The sequence below is a fragment of the Orcinus orca genome, chromosome 15 (assembly GCF_937001465.1).
Source record: "Orcinus orca chromosome 15, mOrcOrc1.1, whole genome shotgun sequence".
NCBI lineage: Eukaryota > Metazoa > Chordata > Mammalia > Artiodactyla > Delphinidae > Orcinus > Orcinus orca.
The window spans coordinates 49,089,468-49,109,994 of NC_064573.1; the positions used below are offsets into that span (position 1 = coordinate 49,089,468).

At 38.5% G+C, this 20,527-nt stretch overlaps 1 protein-coding gene across 4 annotated transcripts in view; it reads left to right on the plus strand.

Annotated features, from left to right (window-relative positions):
• Positions 1 to 20,527, plus strand: part of OSBPL1A (oxysterol binding protein like 1A) — a 213,516-nt gene that overhangs the window by 23,941 nt on the left and 169,048 nt on the right. For all 4 annotated transcript variants that reach the window (XM_033435290.2, XM_004273743.3, XM_049697555.1 and 1 more), the window contains exon 5: positions 15,944 to 16,055. In XM_033435290.2, coding sequence (XP_033291181.1) covers positions 15,944 to 16,055 — 112 coding nt within the window. The remainder of the gene's footprint in view (positions 1 to 15,943; positions 16,056 to 20,527) is intronic.

Here is a 20,527-nt window from a genome sequence, read left to right on the forward strand (position 1 = left end):
GCTGTGTTAGCTTACATGACAAGGGGAAATTAAAGTTCCAGATGGAATTGAGGTTGCTGATCAGCAGACCTTAAAAGAGGAAAATTATCTGGATTATCTGGTGGCCTCAGTGTAACCACAAAGGTCCTTAAAAGTGTGAGAGAGAGGCAGAAAAAGAGTCAGAATGAGAGGGAGATGTGCCTAGGAGAGAATGGTCGGAGAGATGCAATGTTTCTGGCTTGGAAAATGGAGAAAGGGGACCAAGGAGTGTGGGCAGCCTCTGGAAAGTAGAAAAAGCAAGGAAATGAGTTCTCCTCTAGAGCTAAAGGAAAGCTTTTCTAAAGGAAAGCAGCCCTGCTGACACCTTGATTCTAGCCCAGTGGGACCCATTTTGGACTTCTGAAGTACAGAACTGTCAGATAATAAATTTGTGGTGTTTTAAGCTGCTGAGTTTGTGGTAATTTGTTATACCCCGGACAGAAAGCAAATACACTCTAATGGGAAAAGGCGCCTCGTGCTGTAGATTTTTCCATTTGTTTCCTACTGAATTTGCTGCTTTTTTGCTCCAAATCAAGTCATTTCCCTCTGGCAAAGCTACTGGCTTTCATTGCCAGCCCTGGTTTGGTCAGACTTCTTGGAGAAGGGGGTTGGGGGGGCGGGGGTCGGAGGGTGTGTGGCCATAGCCTGTGGCTGGAAGGTTAAAGACTCCTGTTACCTGAAGTTCTAGTTCCTGTTGAGTATGCCTCTCAATTTGTTGTCTTTAGTCGATATCCAGCACCATGATATGAGTAGTTTTGTAATTTTGTCCAATTTTATACTCTTTTTTTCAGGATTACAGTTCACAGATCTCTTTATGCCACCATAGTCAAAAGTTGCTTCACCCCTCTTTCCTGATACTTTTTTTGATTATTTGAATGATCTGGTAAATTAACTATGACATAAGGTGTATTTCTTGTTTGTTGTGATTAACCATAGTCTAACATACTCCCTAAAGGTTATTTTATAATCCCATAATTGGAAGATTTATGTGCATTTATCACAAGTTCAAGAATGAATTTATATGATTTTATATTTTTATTCTAATTATTAGATTTAACCAATTTTCATATAAATTATTAATCAACCCAGTAAGTGTGTGCTAAGCATGTTTGAATTAGTACATTTCACACTGTTGGGTCTATTTGTTCATATGTTGATACTTGTGGACCAGATATGGAGTCTCACTAAAGTTGAGAAAAAAATACCCATTATACTAAAAAAAAATAAAGGTAGTGGGTTAATTGCTATGCTTGACTCTGGGGTCGGTGCGGGGGAGGCTCAAAAATGAGCTGCAAATAGTTTAATTTGCCTGACTCATACGTGAGCTACTTGCTATTTTCCTTTATAGCCTTGCACTTCTCATTCTTCTCTATGTACCTAGGAGAGTTCTTGGCCGTCTATTTTCACGTGGCCCATGTCAACCCATTCTTGAAAGTGCAGCTCAAATGCTGTCTCCATAAATTCTTTCCTGACTTCCTGCAGGTGGAAAGCAGCTGTCCTTTTCCAGATTTCCCAAGAATATTACAAGCACTGTCATTCGTCTTCTACCTTGTATCACAGTTTATTGTTGTATGTGTCTTCACCACCAGTAGATCATATTCACCTTGCTCCCAAGGAATTTATACATTTCACTTTTTTTGTATCTTCCATGAGCACAAGTCTTACTGCATAATTACCATCTGTGTAATTACCTAGATCAGTTACCTAGATCAAATCAAATCTACGCTCGGTTCTTTGCGTATCTGGCTATTTTCTTCAACTTCGAACATAAGACCATGCTAAATGAGGCCTTAGTTTGATTTGAACATTAGCATACATATTATCGCTTGTATTAGCTGAAGCTAAATGGTTGTGCCACACAGGAAACGTTAAAAATGTGTGTGCTCAGTATCTAAACATGATTGAATTTTGCAAAAGTTTAATTTCTAATTGTACTCATGAAAAGAATCAAATTATCCTGTTCTGATGTGATCTTTTACCATGAAGATAATTTAAAATATGATAGGGTGGTGATTTAATAAATAGAATGATGAGTTGAAAAGGCATGTGGTTTGTTACAAAGCACTTTAAATTCTTATCCTTTCAAATAAATAAAATGCAGCTCCCAAAACTTTGAGGGACCTATGGGCTTTCTTGGTCCATTAGCGACCCCTAGTGTTCTTTAATAAAAATTAATATACCGGAATTTTAAGATACCGTATTAATAAGCATTTGTTCCTTTATTTTTCAAATGCAGTTCAAATTCTGCAGTTTTTACATCTTCTATAATCAGTTGAAAATAGGGATAGTATAGTAAATAATTGGATTGTAGTACTGACCTTTGTTTCCACTTAGTATCTTCTAGTGAGGCTGAGCATACCTCTAAAATCAATGCTTCCTGTGTTCTGTGTCTCAGGAATTATGTATCTCTCACCTGGCATCTAGAAGATACGTATAATCCTGGGGTTTACATAAGCTTATCTGTCTTGTTCCCTAGGATACAATTTCTCATGCTTATATATTGAATGCCTGCTATGAGTCGAGCACTGTCCAAACAACTTGACATGTGTTATTTAATGGAACATGACACCCCTGAAATACAGGTGTAAACATTACTATTTCTTGTAGGTTGGGCTTCAGAGGAAGCAGACCGAGATGGAGGTTAGTGTGCAACAGGCTTATCGAAGTGCTAAGGGGTCACACCTGTGGAAGGAAGGGTGGCCAGAGGCTGGAGTCAAGCTGATGCTCCCAGAAGGAATGCACCTGCTGACCTTGGGGGGCTCCTATTGCTGTAGTTGACCTTGGGGCCACAACTGAATCATCTTCTCCCTCCTCTACTATCTGTTCTGGATTCCCCTTCCCCTTGGCTAGCACGTCTGGTCTTCAGGGCTTACTTGGTGATGTGACTCAGGCCCTCAACCCTGGAGGTCTCAACCCCTGGTTATCATGCCCTTCTTAGGCCAGGGTTGTTACACTTGTCCATTTACTGTCAAAATTGGACAAGGGAACACCAAGAGACCCTTAAGTGCATCATCTGCACATGAAATGTAGTTCTCATTGTCCCCATTGTGTATACTACTCCTTTCTTCTGATGTTCAAGTTTAATTACCTCTGCTAAGGTGGTGACTCTTCTTGCCTGCTGGTCCTTTGACAAAGGAGCCTGGTGTTCAGGCATCCTTTCTCATCTGGCATATGGATCAGAACATTATTCCTAGTTGTGGAATATGCTGCCCCCGAACCGGAAGAAGCCATCCAGGCGTTGTGCTTACTTCTGTTTCAGGAAGTGCAAGGTGGAAGTGCAAGTTCTTTACTTTGGGGGCAATGTCTGGGCATTACCCAAACCACTGAACCCCTGAGAATTTATTGACATGACAAAGCCCCTGAATTGTAAGATTGCCCACCCTCTGGAGCATAGGTATCTTATTAAAGCCTTCAGCATTCCACTTCTTGCTCATCTGGTTCTGTTAACAGGACATCATTGGACCAGGGTGAACCAGGGTGTTTTCTGCAGGTTGCCCAGATGGCTTTGAGGCAGAACTGTAAATGTAAATGCGTACTGTTGTCCGTGTGAATGCAAAGTGTTTTCTATCTTTTTTTTTTCCTAATGAGGATAGAGAAGAATATATTTGCCAGGTCAGTTGCTGTGTACTGTGTACTTAAGTAGTATTGACCTGCTCTAGCAAAGATTTCGTATCTGGCAGAGCTGCTAGAATTGGGGCTATTTGAAAGGTTGAGCTTGTGGGAGTCCACTGTCATCCTCCACATTCCTTCTGGTTTTTGTAGTGGCAGAGTGGTGAATTAAATGGAAGTATTGTAGGGACCATCAGCCCTGCATACTTGGGATTTTAAGGGTGGCACTAATTTCTGTCATTTCCCTGCATGTGGGGTATTGGTTTTATTTATCCTGGCCAGGGTATGGGGGAGCGCAGATCTAGAGCCTTCCATCTGGCTGTTTTATACTGTAGACCAAGGAAGCGATGTGAGTGTTTGCCAACATGTCTATTCCAATTATACATTCAGGGACTGGGGCAGTGTCCTCTGGATGTGTTTGTGGACCCAGTGCCTACACTGTGAGCCAGATCTGGCCCAGGTTTTATTTATTATCTCACCCCTATGCATGCCCCCTGTCTAACAGAGGGGCCAGATAACACTTTGAGTCTCTTGCATCTTGTACTTAATAATTTGTGAAATGTTTGGGTTTTCCCCTTTCCCTGGTATACAGCTACTTGAATAAATGGTCATTGGGGGGTGGTCTGAGAGATTCATGACTATACGTTTGCTTTGGTGTTGCAGAATCTTCCCTTCCAGGATCTGGCCTCTCCTTCAATACATAGTTCTAAGTCCAAAATTGACTCAGGCCCAGAAACTGGACAAGGTATCGTGGCTTTCACTGGGGCAACTGTCTTTGGCTTCTGAGCATCGTTGATTTCTTTTGATGGTACAAGTTGAGGTGTATTTGGAAAGTTCCTAGCAGCATGGACAAAGCAATGGCCCCCGTTATAGGTGTCAAAATGCCAGAAATGCCATTGCAGACAATTGAAGGTTTTAAATAAGCAGGCAGGCTGGATTGAATATGGATCATACCAGACAATTTTGTGCCGTGGAGGGGCCTAAAGGCTACATCATCTACCAAAGCACCGAAAAATCGCTGGTGGAAAAGGTCCTAACACCACTGAGAAACTGTTTCCATGTCCTCTGAGGTCTAGGGCTGCCATCTGGAAATGCCATTGCAGACCTGCTTCACTGATAGCAAAGGGGGTACGGGGGATGTCATAGGACCTTAGAACAGTAGAGGCCTGGAGGTGGCACTTAAACATCAGAAGCCAGGCGGCTGCAATTATGGTAATGAATTGAGTGAGTTCAGAGGATCAAGGTTGAGAAGGCTGACCTGCAGAGAGTTATGGAAATGGTTAGCAGAACACGGCATTCGTGAGGGCAAATTACGTGCGCAAATGATAGCAGATACTGTTTTCATGATCTTTTTTTTTCCTTTTTTTATTCTTTTTTGCTAGATTCAGGAAGTACTTCATATAAATTCTTGAATAACTTATACATTTGTCAGACTGATACTGTCCCACAGCCATGGGTGCTCAGTTCTATTTCTTCTCCCCACTCCTTTTCCCCTTTTCCGACTGCCTCCCCACTCCCTTCCACTTTCTCTGTTAGTGTTTAGCTGATGTCTATTGGCCTGTCTTCAAGTTTACTGATTCTTTCCTCAGCTGTGCTCTGATGTCTACTGATGAGACCATTGAAGGCATTCTTTACCTCATTTCTAGCATTTTTCTTTGACTCTTTCTTATAGTTTCCACTTCTCAGCTGAAGTTCTCCATCTCATCATATATGTTGTCTACCTTGTCCACTAGACCTTTTAACATAACAAAGTTCTCTATCTGATCATTCCAACATCTTGATCATTTCTTTGTCATTCTGTTAACCTCTTTGTCTCTTGACAGTGGATTGCTTTTCTTGCTTTTTGTGTGTCTGGTAATTTTTTATGGAATGTTAAGCATTGTGTATAAGACAGTAGAGACAGAGGTAAATAGTACAGGTATCCTTACTGTGCTTTGCTATATTGCACTTCAGATAATGCATTTTTTACAAATTTAAGTTTTGTGGCAACCCATTGAGCAAGTCTGTTTTTCCAACAGCATTTGCTCACTTTGTGTCTCTCTCACATTTTGGTAATTCTCGTAATATTTCAAATTTTTCCTTATTATATTTGTTATCGTGATCTGTGATCAGTGGTGTTTGTTACTATTACAAAAAGATTACAACTTGCTGAAGCCTCATGATGGCTAGCATATTTTAGCAATTAAGTATTTTTAATTAAGGTATGTATATTTTTTTTTAGACATAATGCTATTGCACGCTTAATAAACTACAATATAGTGTAAACATACTTTTTATATGCACTGGGGAACCAAAAAATTAATGTGATTTGCTTTACTGCAATACTTGCTTTATTGCAGTGGTCTGAACTGAACCCACAATATCTCTGAGGTGTGCCTGTAACTGGAATTTTGTACCTTTTGACCACCTTCATCCAATTCCTCCACCCCTAACCTCCAGCCTTTGGTAACCACAAATCTGACCTCTTTTACTATGAGCTTGGGTTTTTTATTTTTTTATATTCCATATATAAGTGAGATCATATGGTATTTGTCTTTCTCTGTCTTGTTTCATTTAGTATAGTGCCCTTGGGATGTTTTTGGAAATGGGAGGATTTCCTTCTTTTTATGGCTGAATAGTATTCCAGTGTGTGTGTGTGTGTGTGTGTGTACACACACATATATATATACACACACACACACGCCATATTTTCTTTATCCATTCATTGGTCAGGGGACACTTAGGTTGTTTCCATGTTTATTATAAATAATACTGCAATGAACATGGGGGTGCAGATATCTTTTCAGGTCAGTGTTTCTTTTCCTTCTTTCTTTTTTTTGGTTTTACACTCAGAAGTGGAATTGCTGGATCTATGGTAGTTCAATTTTTATTTTTTTGAGGAACCTCTTTACTGTTTTCCATAATAGCTGTACCAGTCTACAATGCCACCAACATCAAGTGTTGCCTTTTCTCCACATCTTCACCAGCATTTGTTGTCTGTTGTCTTTATGGTGATAGCCGTTTTAACGTGTGAGGTAAGATCTCATTGTGGTTTTGATTTGCATTTCCCTAATGATTAGTGATGTTGAGTGCCATTTTAGGTACCTGGGCCATTTGAATATCTTCTCTGGAAGAATGTCTATTCAGATCCTTTGCCCATTTTAAAATTGGATTATTTGTCTTTCTGCTATTGAGTTGTATTAGTTCTTTATATATTTTGGATGTTAACTACTTATCAGATATATGATTTACAAATATTTTGTTGCATTTTCTATGTTGCCTTTCCTTTTTTATGATGGTTTTCTTTGCTGTGCAGAAGCTTTTAGTTTGATATAGTCCCAGTTGATTTTTGCTTTTGTTGCCTTTGCTTTACATGTCATATCCAAAACATTGTTGCCAAGACCCATGTTAAGGAGCTTTTCTCTATGTTTTCTTCTAGGAGTTTTATGGTTTCAGGTCTTACATTTATATCTTTAATTCATTTTGAGTTAACCCTAACCCTAACTTTTGTGAGCAGTGTAGGATAAGAGTCTAGTTTCATTCTTTTATGAGTGAATACCCAATTTCCCCAGCATCACTTATTGAAGAGATTGTCTTTTTTTCATTAAGTATTCCTGACCCCTTTGTCAAAGATCAGTTGATCATATATGCATGGGTTTATTTCTGGGCTCTTGATTCTGTTCCTTTTGTCTCTGTGTCCGTTTTTATGTGAGTACCATACTGTTTTGATTACCATAGCTGGAAATCAAGTATGATGCCTCCTGTTTTATTCTTTCTCAGGATTGCTTTGGCTATTTGGGGTCTTTCGTGGTTCCAAATAAATTTTTGGACTATTTGTTCTACTTCTGTAAAAAAAAAAAAAAAAAAGCCGTTAGAATTTTGATAGGGATTGCATTAAATCTATAGGTGGTTTTGAGTAGCATGGACATTTTAACAATTCTTCCATTTCATGAACACAGGATATATTTTCATTTATTTGTATCCTCTTCAGTTTCTTTCATAATTGTCTTTTGGTTTTCAGTGTAGAGATGTTTCACTTCCTTGGTTAAATTTATTCCTAAGTATTTTATTGTTTTTGATGGTATTGTAAATGGGATTGTTTTCTTTCTTTTACAGATAATTTATAGTTAGTGTATAGAAGCGCTGCTGATTTTTGTGTGTTAATTTTGTATGCTGCAACTTTACTGAATTCACTGAGTAGCTCCTACAGCTTTTGGTGGACTTTTTAGGGTTTTCTGTATATAAAATCATGTCATGTGCAAATAGAGACAATTTTACTTCATTCTTAGCGATTCTGATGACTTTTGTTTCTTTTTCTTGCCTGATTGCTTTGGCTAGGACTTCCAGTACTGTGTTGAATAGGAGTGATGAGAGTAGGCACCCTTGTGATGAGGGAAAGTTTTCAGCCTTCTACTGTTGAATATAATGTTAGCCATTGGCTTGTCATATGGCCTTTATTATGTTGAGGTACATTCCTTCTCTACCTAATTTGTTGAGACTTTTTATCCTGAAAGAATGTTGAATCTTGTCAAATGCTTTTTCTGCATATGTTGAGATGATTATATGATTTTTTTTCTTTCATTCTATTAATGTTTGGCAGGTCCCATCTTTTTCCCACACCTATTCAAGGTGAGCCCATGCTTGCCTTGAAGCAATTTCCTTAGATTTCAGACTAGTTGGTTGCCCTGCCATCTTAATTTTTTGGGTTCAAGAAAAGTATAGTTCTGTAGATTACCTGTTTTTTTCCCTTGTTACTAGAGTGGGAGTGATTTTCAGCTTTCTAAATGATAGGTGGAATCTGGAAGTTCCAATTAATTTTTTTTTAAATTTATTGACTGATTGATTTTTGGCTGCATTGGGTCTTTGTTGCTGCACATGGGCTTTCTCTAGTTGTGGCAAGCAGGGGCTGCTCTTCGTTATGGTACGTAGGCCTCTCATTGCGGTGACTTCTCTTGTTGTGGAGCACAGGCTCTAGGCGCGTGGGCTTCAGTAGTTGTGGCATGTGGGCTTCAGTAGTTGTGGCTTGCAGGCTCTAGAGCACAGGCTCAGTAGTTGTGGCGAATGGGCTTAGTTGCTACGCGGCATGTGGGATCTTCCTGGCCCAGGGCTCGAACCCGTGTCCCCTGCATTGGTAGGCGGATTCTTAACCTCTGCACCACCAGGGAAGCCCAGTCCCAATTAACTTATGAAACAGGCTTTTCTTGTGGTAATTTCGGAGACATTGCTAGTTCTTAAGTGTTAAGTTGAACATATGTCTCTGCCTCACATATTTCAGCTACTATTTAGCAGTGTCTTAGGAATCTTTGACTTTTTTCTTAGGTGTTTCTTGAAAAAAAATTCTGTGTATGTGCCTGTGCATGTGTGTTTCTTTTTTTTTTTAATTTTTATTGAAGTATAGTTTCTTTACAATGTTGTGTTAGCTATACATATACATATATCCCCTCTTTTTTGGATTTCCTTCCCATTTAGGTCACCACAGAGTACTGAGTAGAGTTCCCTGTGCTATATGGTATGTTCTCATTAGTTATCTATTTTATACCTAGTATCAATAGTGTATATATGTCAGTCCCAATCTCCCAGTACATCCCATCCCCTTCCCTATCCCCTTCGGTATCCATACGTTTCCTTTCCCCCTTGGTATCCATACGTTTGTTCTCTATGTCTGCGTCTATTTCTGCTTTGCAAATAAGATCATCTGTACCATTTTTCTAGATTCCACATATATGCTTTAATATACAATATTTGTTTTTCTCTTTCTGACTTACTTCACTCTGTATGACAGACACAGGTGCGTGTGTATTTCATTTTAGATGTCAAGTGATATTCTGAGACTTATAATGAAAAACTGATGACCTTTGCTCCACGCCTGCCCACTCTGAGTCACACTTTCCTAGGGGCAACTATGTCATTATTTTCAGCTGTTACTTCAGTTTTTCTTAACTTTCATGTTTCTAAATAATATACTTATGTCACTGATTCTTGTTTTTTGTTGTGTTTGTTCTTTTTTTTAATTTTAGATTTTCTGTTGGCTTACTTCTGGAAGATAAGCATTTGATTATTTGTTTCTCCCTGCCTTAATCCCCACTAAAACCACTTCACTTTTCTCATTCTCTTAATCTACAGCTAGATTTTGGTTAAATAAATACTGAGTGTACGTTATTATGACTATGCTAGCTTGAGCCACTTAGGGTCCTGTGTTTTTCTTTTTTTTGTACTGTCTTTGAATATAGTCATATACATCATGAATGACCACTTCTTGGAGATAGCTCTCCTGATTCCCCGTGTCCTCTTGCTTTTGAAGAGACCTTGTGGGCAAGGAGACCTTCTCTGAGCAAGATGCTTGTCCTTATTCTCATTTTTTATAAAATATTATTGTGTCTACACTTCCTGTTTTCAACTTCCTTAGCACCTGATTATTTTGATCCTTTGTAGTCTGGGTCCTGCCTGTACCTGTTAACTGAATGTTTTCCTAAAGTTCCTCAGTGGTTTACTATTTTTAAGGTTTCTGTTTTCCTATTTTCCATAGCTGCACTCCAACAGAGCTGATCTCTCTGGGAAGAGGCACTACACAGTCTGTTTCTACTGCTGCATCTTTGGCTGCTTTTCTGATTCCTGTCTGTTTGTGCTTGTTCATTTTCCTTACCTTTCATTGTAGGTGTTCTTCTGTTTGTTTTTTTTTTTAAACCATTCTTCTCTTTTCTCTTGAAACTGTCCCCCTAAGAAACCCGTCCACTCTTTTTTTTTTTTTTTTTCGGTACGCGGGCCTCTCACCGTTGTGGCCTCTCCCGTTGTGGAGCACAGGCTCCGGACGCACAGGTTCATGGGCCATGGCTCACGGGCCCAGCCGCTGCGCGGCATGTGGGATCTTCCCGGGCCGGGGCACGAACCCATGTCCCCTGCATCGGCAGGCGGACTCTCAACCACTGCGCCACCAAGGAAGCCCCCATCCACTCTTAAGGCTTCATTATTTCTCCTGGGGGATTATTTGGAAATCTGTACTTTGACCTATTACTTCTTTCCAGGTGTCCAGGTCTTCTGTTTAGCTGCATGTTTTGGCTCCTTACTTGCCACTCAGATATCTGGAATTTCATGTTTCTAAGATGCGGCTCCTCTTCCTTCACACAAGCTCCTTATGCAGTATTTGTATTGGTCATTGAAGTACTTGTCACTTTAAATCCTTTTTACTGTCTCTGCTTGAGAACATATTCATTGCTTTTTACCTGGACTGCTCTGTCTCTCAATGGCTTTTTTTCCCTAATCTCTCAATTCCACCATGTCCAGGGATGTCCCAATCAGTATCCTGATCTCAGCTCTGATTTTTGTCAGCACTTTCTCAGATCCCTTCAATATTCATTACCTAAGTGTTTTCCCTGACGGGTGGAGGACCTTGTACAACGTAAGGGCTTAAGTATGTTAAGTGAGTAGTAAATAATGTGGAGAGTTGGCAGAAAGTTCGGAGGAGAACCACATATTCAGTTGATGCAAGGAGAACTTGTGAGGGAAAAGTGGTTGGAGCTGGAATTTTGTGTAAAAGCACCAGGGACGTCTCAGGGCTAGATTAGGAATTCTAGATCCTGAGGGATGAAGAGGAGGATGACAATCCTTTGGTATGTGTACAAACTGTTAAAGGGGGCAGGATGGTCTTTTTCTTTTTACATATAATTTTTTATTTATTTTTGGCTGCGTTGGGTCTTCGTTGCTGCGTGTGGGCTTTCTCTAGCTGTGTTGAGCAGGGACTCCTCTTTGTTGCAGTGCGTGGTCTTCTCATTGAGGTGGCTTCTCTTGTGGATCACAGGCCCTAGAGCACGCAGGCTTCAGTAGTTGTGGCTCGTGGGCTCTAGAGCTCAGGCTCAGTAGCTTTGGCACACGGGCTTAGTGCCCCTGCGGCATGTGGGACCTTCCCAGACCAGGGCTTGAACCCGTGTCTCCTGCATTGGCAGGCGGATTCTTAACCACTGGGCCACCAGGGAAGTCCTGGCAGGATGGTCTTTAATTTTGGCATAGAGAAGCACAGTTCGGCTTAAAAATGTTTTTTCTAAACATAAGAGTAATACTGCAACAGACCTTTGAAGAAAGTTAAAACCTCTTCTACCCACTGAGGTATTAAAAATCAGCGGTGAGCTCTCTGTTTGGGTGTTTCATTCATGTTCCTCGAGTTAGACATCCAGCCACTGGTCTCTTCAGGTGCCTTCTATTTTCTAATTCTGATTTAATGAATAAAAACTTCTTCTGATGATTTCTCCTGCCTGAGCGCTTGTATTTAAATGCTTAACATACAAGTTGCTGGACGCCATCCCCGGCATTTCTGATTCAATGGGTCTGAGATGGGGCTTGAGAACTTGCCTTTCTGCCGATTTCATGGGTGATGCTGATGCTACATACAGGTCTGGGGACCACACTCTGAGAAGTTTTGCTCTTAATCTTCTTCACAGGGTGGACAGGTGTTTTTTGTAACTTGCAGTCTGATAGTCATTCCTCTGGAACCTTTAAGAGGTGTCCCTTCCCTTCAGGACAGTCTGAACCCCTGAGATTGCATATAGCAACTCTGAAAGTCTGCCCTATTTCCCCCTGTAGCCTGTTGCCACATAATCGAAGCATATTCTCTTTTCTTAAAGGTACCTCTCTACCTCTGTGCATACCATTCCCTCTGCCCATTTTCTGTAGTCCAGCCCTTTGAGGATCTATGTCAGTCAGGTTCCACATTAGTTCTTATACCTTCCTGAAACACAGATCAGGACAATTAATTGTACAGTTGCAAAGATGGTATAAAACAACTAGATGAGGTAGGTTGAGAAATAACATTCCTTAACTCGAATGTGCCATGTGGTGCCAAACTTGAATATCTCTGCTGTCTTTTTATAGGCACTTTATTGAGATCTAGTTTACATACTGTACAAGTCACCCATGTACAATTCAGTAGTTCAGGTATGTTGACTTGTGCAACCATCAACATAATTTTAGAACATTTGGATCATCCCAGAAAGAAATCTTGTACTCATGAACTGTCACTCCCTATTACCCCTTCCCCCCAGGCCCTGGTAACCACTAATCTACTGTCTGTATAAATTTACCTATTCTAGACATTTCATATAAATGGAAGCATATAATACATGGTTTTCTGTGACTGGCTTCTTAACATAATGTTTTCAAGGCTCATCCATGATTATAATATATATCAGTACTTCATTCTTTTTTATTGCCCAATAATATTCCATTGTATGGACATACCACATTTTATTTATCCAACTGTCAGTTGATGGACATTTAGGTTGTTTTCACTTTGGGGATATTATGAATAATGCTGCTTTGAACACTCATGTGCGAGATTTTTGTCGTGGACGTATGTTTTCATTTCTCTTTGGTATGTACCTAGGAGTGGAATTGCTGCACCACTTGGCATTGCTCTGTTTAGTATTTTACAGAGCTTCCAAACTGATTACCAAAGCACCTGCACCGTTTTACATTCCTACTAGCATTGCATGAAGGTTTCAGTTTCTCCACATCCTCATCACACTTGTTATTGTCAGTCTTTTTCATTTTAGGCATCCTGAGAGTTGTGAAATGGTATCTCATTTGGTTTTGATTTGCATTTCCGTAATGATTAGTGATGTTGAACATCTGTTCATATGCTTATTGGCCATTTTTCTTTGGAAAAATGTCTATTGAATCCTTTGCCCATTTATTTAAATGTTTTGTATTTGAAAGACAAATTTGTAGAGTAGTTTCAGGTTCACAGCAAGACTGAGGGGAAGATACAGATTTCCCACGTATGCCCTCCTCCACACATGCATGGTCTCTCCCATTATCAACATGCCCCACCAGAGTGGTTCGTTTTTGTTTTTTTTGTTAAAACAAGTGATGAACCTACATTGACACATCATAAGCACCCTAAGTCCATAGTTTACTTTAGCATTCACTCTTGTTGTTGTATGTTCTTTGGGTTTGGACGAAATGTTTAATGATATGTGTCTATCATTATAATATCGTATAGCGTATTTTCACTGCCCTAAAAATCCTTTGTGCTCCACCTGTTCATCCTTCCTCCCACCCAAATCCCTGGCAACTACTGATCTTTCTACTTTCTCCATAGTTTTGCCTTTTCCAGAATGTCACATGGTTCCATATGTATGTCACATACATATAGTATGTAGCCTTTTCAGATTCTTTGCCCATTTTTAAAATCGGATAGTTTGGTGGTGGTGGTGTTTTTGAGTTTTGGGAGTTATTTACATATTCTGGATATAAATTCTAGATCAGATACCCGATTTGCAAATATTTTTTCCCACTCTGGATTGCCTTTTCACTCTCTTGATAGTGCTTTGTTGTACAGAGTTTTTAATTTTGATGTAGTCCAATTTCTTTTTTTTTTTTTACCTATGCTTTTGGTGTCATATTCCAAGAAAATGACTGCTATGAAGCTTTTCTCTTATGTTTTCTTCTAAGATTTTTGTTTTAGGTTTTCTTTTAGGTCTTTCATCCTAATAGAGTTAATTTTGGTATGTGGTGTAAAGTATACAGGTCCAACTTTATTTGTTTGCATGTGAATGTCCAGTTTTCCCAGCACCATTTGTTGAAGAGACTGTCCTTTCCCCTTCAAATGATCTTGGCACTCTTGTTGAAAATCATTTGAACAAAATGTGAGAGTTTATTTCTGGGCTCTCTTTTCTATTCCATTGGTCTCTATGTCTATCTTTATGTCATTATTGCACTGTTTTGATTACTTTGATTATCTTTGAGGTAAGTTTTGGAATCTGGAAGTGTGAGATCTCCAACTTTGTTCTTCTTTTTCATTACTGTTTTGTCTATTTGGGATCTCTAGAGATTCCTTGTGAATTATATGATAGGATTTTCTGTTTCTGGAAAAAACATCATTGGGATTTGTTAGGGATTGCATTGAATCTGTAGATTGCTTTGGGTAGTGTTCACATCTCAACAATATTAAGTCTTCCCATTCATGATCACTAGATGTCTTCCCACTTATTTATATCTTCTTTAATTTCTTTGAGCTATATTTCATAGTTTTAGTGTACAAGTCTTTCACCTCCATGGTTAAGTTTATTCTTAAGCGTTTTATTCTTTTTGATGCCATTGTAAATGCAATTGTTTTTCTTAATTTCCTTTTCTGATTGCTCTTCTTTATCTTTGACCATTTTTTCAATTGGGTTGTCTTTTTGTTGAATTGTAAAAGTTCTTTATATATTCTGGATACAATTTCCTTATCAGATATATGACTTATAAATACTTTCTATCATTCTGTGGGTTGTTCTACTTTCTTTACTAATATGAACTGTTTACATAAACTATGAAAACACTTCTTCCAAAATGTTACCTTTAAAATGATAGGAAATGCTAAGATATTTTATAAGAATTTACTTTATTAAAATATTAGACTTTTTAGCAGTTTTTCTATTTGTAAAATGTGGTAGTACATTTTATAGAATAATATTCAGTGAAAAGTATGTTTATAGACACTATAACATCCAGGAAACTGATGTATTAGGCAAAAGGAGTATAACTTAAGCAATTATGTCATAAATAAAATTATGTTAAAAAAACCTCAAACTTATGCAAGGGAAAAATGGTCAGAAAGAAACCCTCCAAAATGTTTGTAGTGGTCACGGAGTGACTAGGACAATGAGTATTTTGTTTTCTTCCGGTCTGTGTTTAGATAGATATGTGTTTAAACATTTTTTTACTACAAAAATTCCTAAAAGAGCTGTTAGCCACTTAGAGTAAATATGAATGATGTAGCTTATGCTCCGTTGTTGAATATTGACTTCAGGAGGTCATTTGATTCATTATAAAGCATCCCTTTGATAGTGTTGTATCCTGTCAGTCTATATCACTTCAGAAAATAATGTCCTATTTATTATAAACATCATAATTAACTTTTAAAAAATCTAAGTCTGTAGGGGAAATTATTTTTTTTCAACATTTCTTGGAGGAATAATGTTAAATGAATGTATTATCTGCTCTAATTATCTAATTTAAATTACTAATTTAAATAATGGCTTTGTTAACTCATATTTAGTTTTGACCGCATGAATCAACTTGGTAAAATAACCAGGTAATTTACTTTAAAAATCAATTACAGAAGTTGTCTGTTTAGTTGTGGATTGGCAACTGTTTAGGCAGCATCAGTCATTACTACAATTAGTTGAATTGTAGTAGTCAATTTAAGTGAATACTAAGGAACCACAATAATGCAGACAGAACTGAAGTGATATAAAGATTCCTACCTAGTCATTCTTTCTATTGTAGAAGAAACTAAGTAGTAATTAGTAATTTGAAAAAGGGCTATAATATAATAAAGTCTATAATTTCTCTGCCTTTTTAGGAGTTGGTAATGCTTCTTTTAGAATATAATGCTCATACTACTGTTGTTAATGGGAATGGACAGACAGCAAAGGAAGTCACTCATGACAAAGAAATCAGAAACATGCTTGAAGGTAAATATTATGGATCTTAATCTAAACAGCATTTATTTTCGTTATAGACACGGTCCAGAATAGAAGTAGAAATGGCTTCTGAGGTGCCAAAGTAGATGACACCAAGCCTGTGGTCTAAAGGATAATATAATTTGCAAGTCACTGATTAGACATAAAACTATATGAGAGTTTCCGCAGAGCTTTTAAATTCTTTATATAAGATTATGGCGAGTTTTAAAAATCAAATCTCCAACAAAATTAAAAGTAGAAATTAGAGACATGAGGGAGTACGGCCGAAAGGCTGCAGAAGCATGATAATGAAGGAATACAGAGCGCAGGACAGGGAAACTATAAGAGGTGCAGCTACTGGGAGTCATTTGATATTGGGGAGGATAGCTCTGGCAGGCTCCATTACCCTGAGGGCTTCATTGTAGTACAGCAGCCAACAGTAAATTCTTCATGGATCAGCTTCTTTGTTAGATGAACTTCAAAGATTCAGTTACGTTTAAGAAGACATATTAGGGATTTCTCTAAAAATAGTTTAAAACAAAAATACTTTGATGCTTACATTGGGAAGCATTCATTCGTTAGGATTATCCCCCAAATATCCAGGGCTTTGGCTGTAATTATTTTTTTGGTAGCATTTCTATAGTAGAGAAGAGAAGATTACATTTTTTTAAATTAATTAATTTATTTGGCTGCGTTGGGTCTTCGTTGCGGCACATGGGCTTCTCTCTAGTTGTGGCATGTGGGCTCTAGAGCACGTGGGCTTAGTTGCCCCGCGGCATGTGGGATCTTAGTTCCCCGACCAGGGATTGAACCTGTGTCCCCTGCATTGGAAGGCAGATTCTTAACCACTGGACCATCAGGGAAGTCCCTGAGAAGAGAAGATTTCTTAATTACTACTTTATGAATAAAGGTATTGAATTAGAGTTGCAGTTTCACACACATCCTCTGTTTCTTTCCTTTGCAATTCAGAGAAGGGCAAGATAATTTTGTACTTCAAGGGTGTTGATTTATTTGTTATTAGTATTTTTATCTATGTACGAAGCAAGGTCTTGCTTTTTATTACTTTCCAGTTGACCTTGAAACCTAAAATCTCCCTTGTTTCTTTAGTTACAAGATACTGTCTGCTTGTCAGACACCTTTAGATCAACGTCTCTACTCGCTCTTGCATTTAAAATGAACCCTCTCATTTTCAATAAACAAATCAACACATAACATCTTCTATAAGGCTCAGTATTATGTGATTTTGAGGAGATTGATCATATTATATGTCATCCCTGCCCTTTAATAAATTATGATCTAATTGGGAGGATTAGGTACTGTCTTTGATCCTGTTCTATTATTTTATTTGTAATAAGATGAGAACCCAGAACTGACGTTCTCCTGACAGACTGGGATGTTGGGTTCACCTGACAAGTTGACATTTAATGGGGCTAGCTGTAAAGACGTGCTCTAAGTACCCACTCTCACAGCCGCCAAAACCCAACTGTGCTAAGGACAAGGGCTTAGTTGACTTGATGGGCACTTACGATTTATCAGCTACAGTATGGTCCTAGCTGGGGTAATAGAAGTAGAAATAGAGATTTTGCTCTGATGAGATCACCTTAGCCAGGTGTGATATCATTTGTGGATAGTGCATTAAATGGATCAGACTGCAGGGAGTACATCCACAACCCAGCAAGACCACAGGTAGACCAGAAACCCAATTGTAGGGTAATGCGTGTAGAGACAGGAAATGTTTCACCCCAGAAAGACAGATATCAGTAGACACGACAGAATCGTGTTTGAGTATCTCAAGAACTGTTATATTGGAAGAGCGGTATTCTTATTTGAGGCCGACCAGGGCCAGTTGACGATCCACTTGATGGCATGCCAGGGAGTTTATCTTTGGGTCCAGTGTATTATAATAATGGCTTGGGTTGCCTTGAAAGGTGTAGTGAGTTTCCCATGATTAGAAGTGTTTGGAAGAGGGTAGATTTCTACTTGTCAGGCACTAGAGAGGACTAGTGTACCTTCTTTTACATATCGTTTGACTTTTTTTATTTTGAGAAATATCCAACCTATGGGAAAGTTTCAAGAATAGTACAACAAACACTTGTATATCTGCACTTAGTCACCAGTCATTAACATTTTGCCACATCTGGTTTACCTTTTTATATATTATTTAATGTTATTTATTTACTTTTAATTTTTTTTTGTGGTGCTATTAGGGAATAATTTGCAGACATAATGATACTTTAGCCCTAAGTACTTCAGTATGTATCTCCTAAGAACAAGGATATTTCCTTATATAATCACAATATAGTGATCAATTTCATGAGATTTAACATCATTATCATAAGATCACTGTTGTAGAATGCCCCTCAATTTGGGCTTTTCTTGTCTCATATAATCAGATTCAGGATATTCATTTTGCCATAGGTTGTATTTGGCATAGGATAAGGTTTTATGCTTTATACCAGTGCATATTAGGAGGTACATGATGTCAATCTGTTCCATTACTGGTGAAATTATCTCTGATCACTACGTGGTCCACTGTTAAGCTACCTTCCCCCTTTTGTAATTAATAAATAATCCTTGGGGAGAAAAACTGAGACCATGTAAATATCCTGAAATCAGGATAAAATCACTTTAAAGCAGTGATTTTAGCATTCGTTGATAATTCTTGCCTGAATCACTCTTTACTATAGAGATTGCAAAAGGGTGATTTTCTGTTGTTAATGAAGTACATTTGGTAGGTTCTCACCTGCATTTGAAGTGTACTGCTATTTAACCTACGCTGGGCATGTATGTAAGTGTCTTATCAGGATGGAGTTAGGCTTCATGATCTCTGTGATCCCTACTAACTCTGGATTCTGATTGAAAAGAAAGACAAAGAGTTAGTTTATAATCATATCAAATTTAAAATTTATAGGACAGGGACTTCCCTGGTGGTCCAGTGGGTAAAACTCTGCACTCTCAATGCAGGGGGCCCAGATTTGATCCCACGTCAGGGAACTAGATCCCACATGCGTGCTGCAACTAAGAGTTCGCATGCCTCAATGAAGATCCTGAGTGCCGCAACTAAGACCCAGGGCAGCCAAAATAAATAGATAGATAGATGGATGCAGCCAAAATAAATAAATAAATAGATAAATAAATATTTAAAAAAAAGAAAATAAAATTTATAAGACAAATTATTTTGGGGATGGAGTATTTGCTTTAAAAAACATTAAGGTATAAAATATATGGATAAAAGTACACATTATTAATGCACAGCTTGCGGTTTTCACAAGGGAAACACATCCATGTAAACAGCACCCATGTCAAGGAACAGAACATTATGGGCACTCTAGAAGCCTTGAGTCTGCAAATTGGAATATTTGTTTTTATAGGCTGGATCAGCAGTCTTCTTTCAGTGTCCAGAAGGAACACAGGACAGGAACACAAGCAGGGTTTTCAACTCCAAATCCAGTTTTCCTTCATTGATGAGCCTAGACAATCTAGAGAGAAACATTTACCACCCTTCCTTAAAGTCTAGAACAAACATTATTAAACATTGTTTGATTATTCAGTGAATATTTATTGGCTAGATATGCATTGTGCCAGATACTGTCATAAATGTCTAGGATACACAGAAGAGTAAGAACAGGTACCTGACTTCGAGAATGACTGCAGGGATAAATTACAGCTCCAGGTAATACATGCAGTAGTACAGGTGTGTAGGGAAGGGTGGGGACGTGACTGTTCTCCAAAGCTCACAGTCCTTAGAGGAAAGACTGAAGAGCATGAATACCAGCAAAAGAAAGCAGTGTTGGGAGCATGTGTGGAGGCGTGGCAGCCTTCCTCCAAAGTGGAGAGGGAGGGAGTGGGTGTGGAAATAAAAATGTGAGAAAAGAAGATGATGGTATATTAGTAATGTTAGTCCGTTCTTAAGACAAAGTTAAACTGGTTCCAGCTATTCCTGTATTCAAGCTATGTGTTTCCTGTAGTTGAAATGCAAGGGCATGCGTAGTGTCTCGAACAACTGTTAGCACATAGTAATTACTAACTATTAATAAATGTTCATTATTTCTCGGGGAGACCTAGGAAACCTTTTATAGTTCCTCCCTTGCAGCCTTTGCACAGGACATTGTACACATATTTTAAGGGGGATTATTATTAAGCCTTTCTATGAAATTGTTTCTTTTCTGTAAGCCAAAACAGAACTCAAACATAGCAGAAATGAGACCTTATTACATACTCTCGTCCCTTAAATCATACTGCTCTCATTCCCTGCAAGTACGAGCAGCACAGAGTCATGGTAAAAGCATGGACTCTGGAACCCACCTGCCGAAGGTCAAGTCCCAGCTCCTCCACATCCCGGCCGTGTGGCTTAGGTTAAGTTCCTTAACCTCTTGCTGCCTCAGTTTCTTCATCTATAAAATTGTGAAAATAGTAACGCTTCAAAGAGTAGTTATGAGGATTTAATGCGTTAATATTGTTTAAGTGTTTTGAAAGGTATTTGG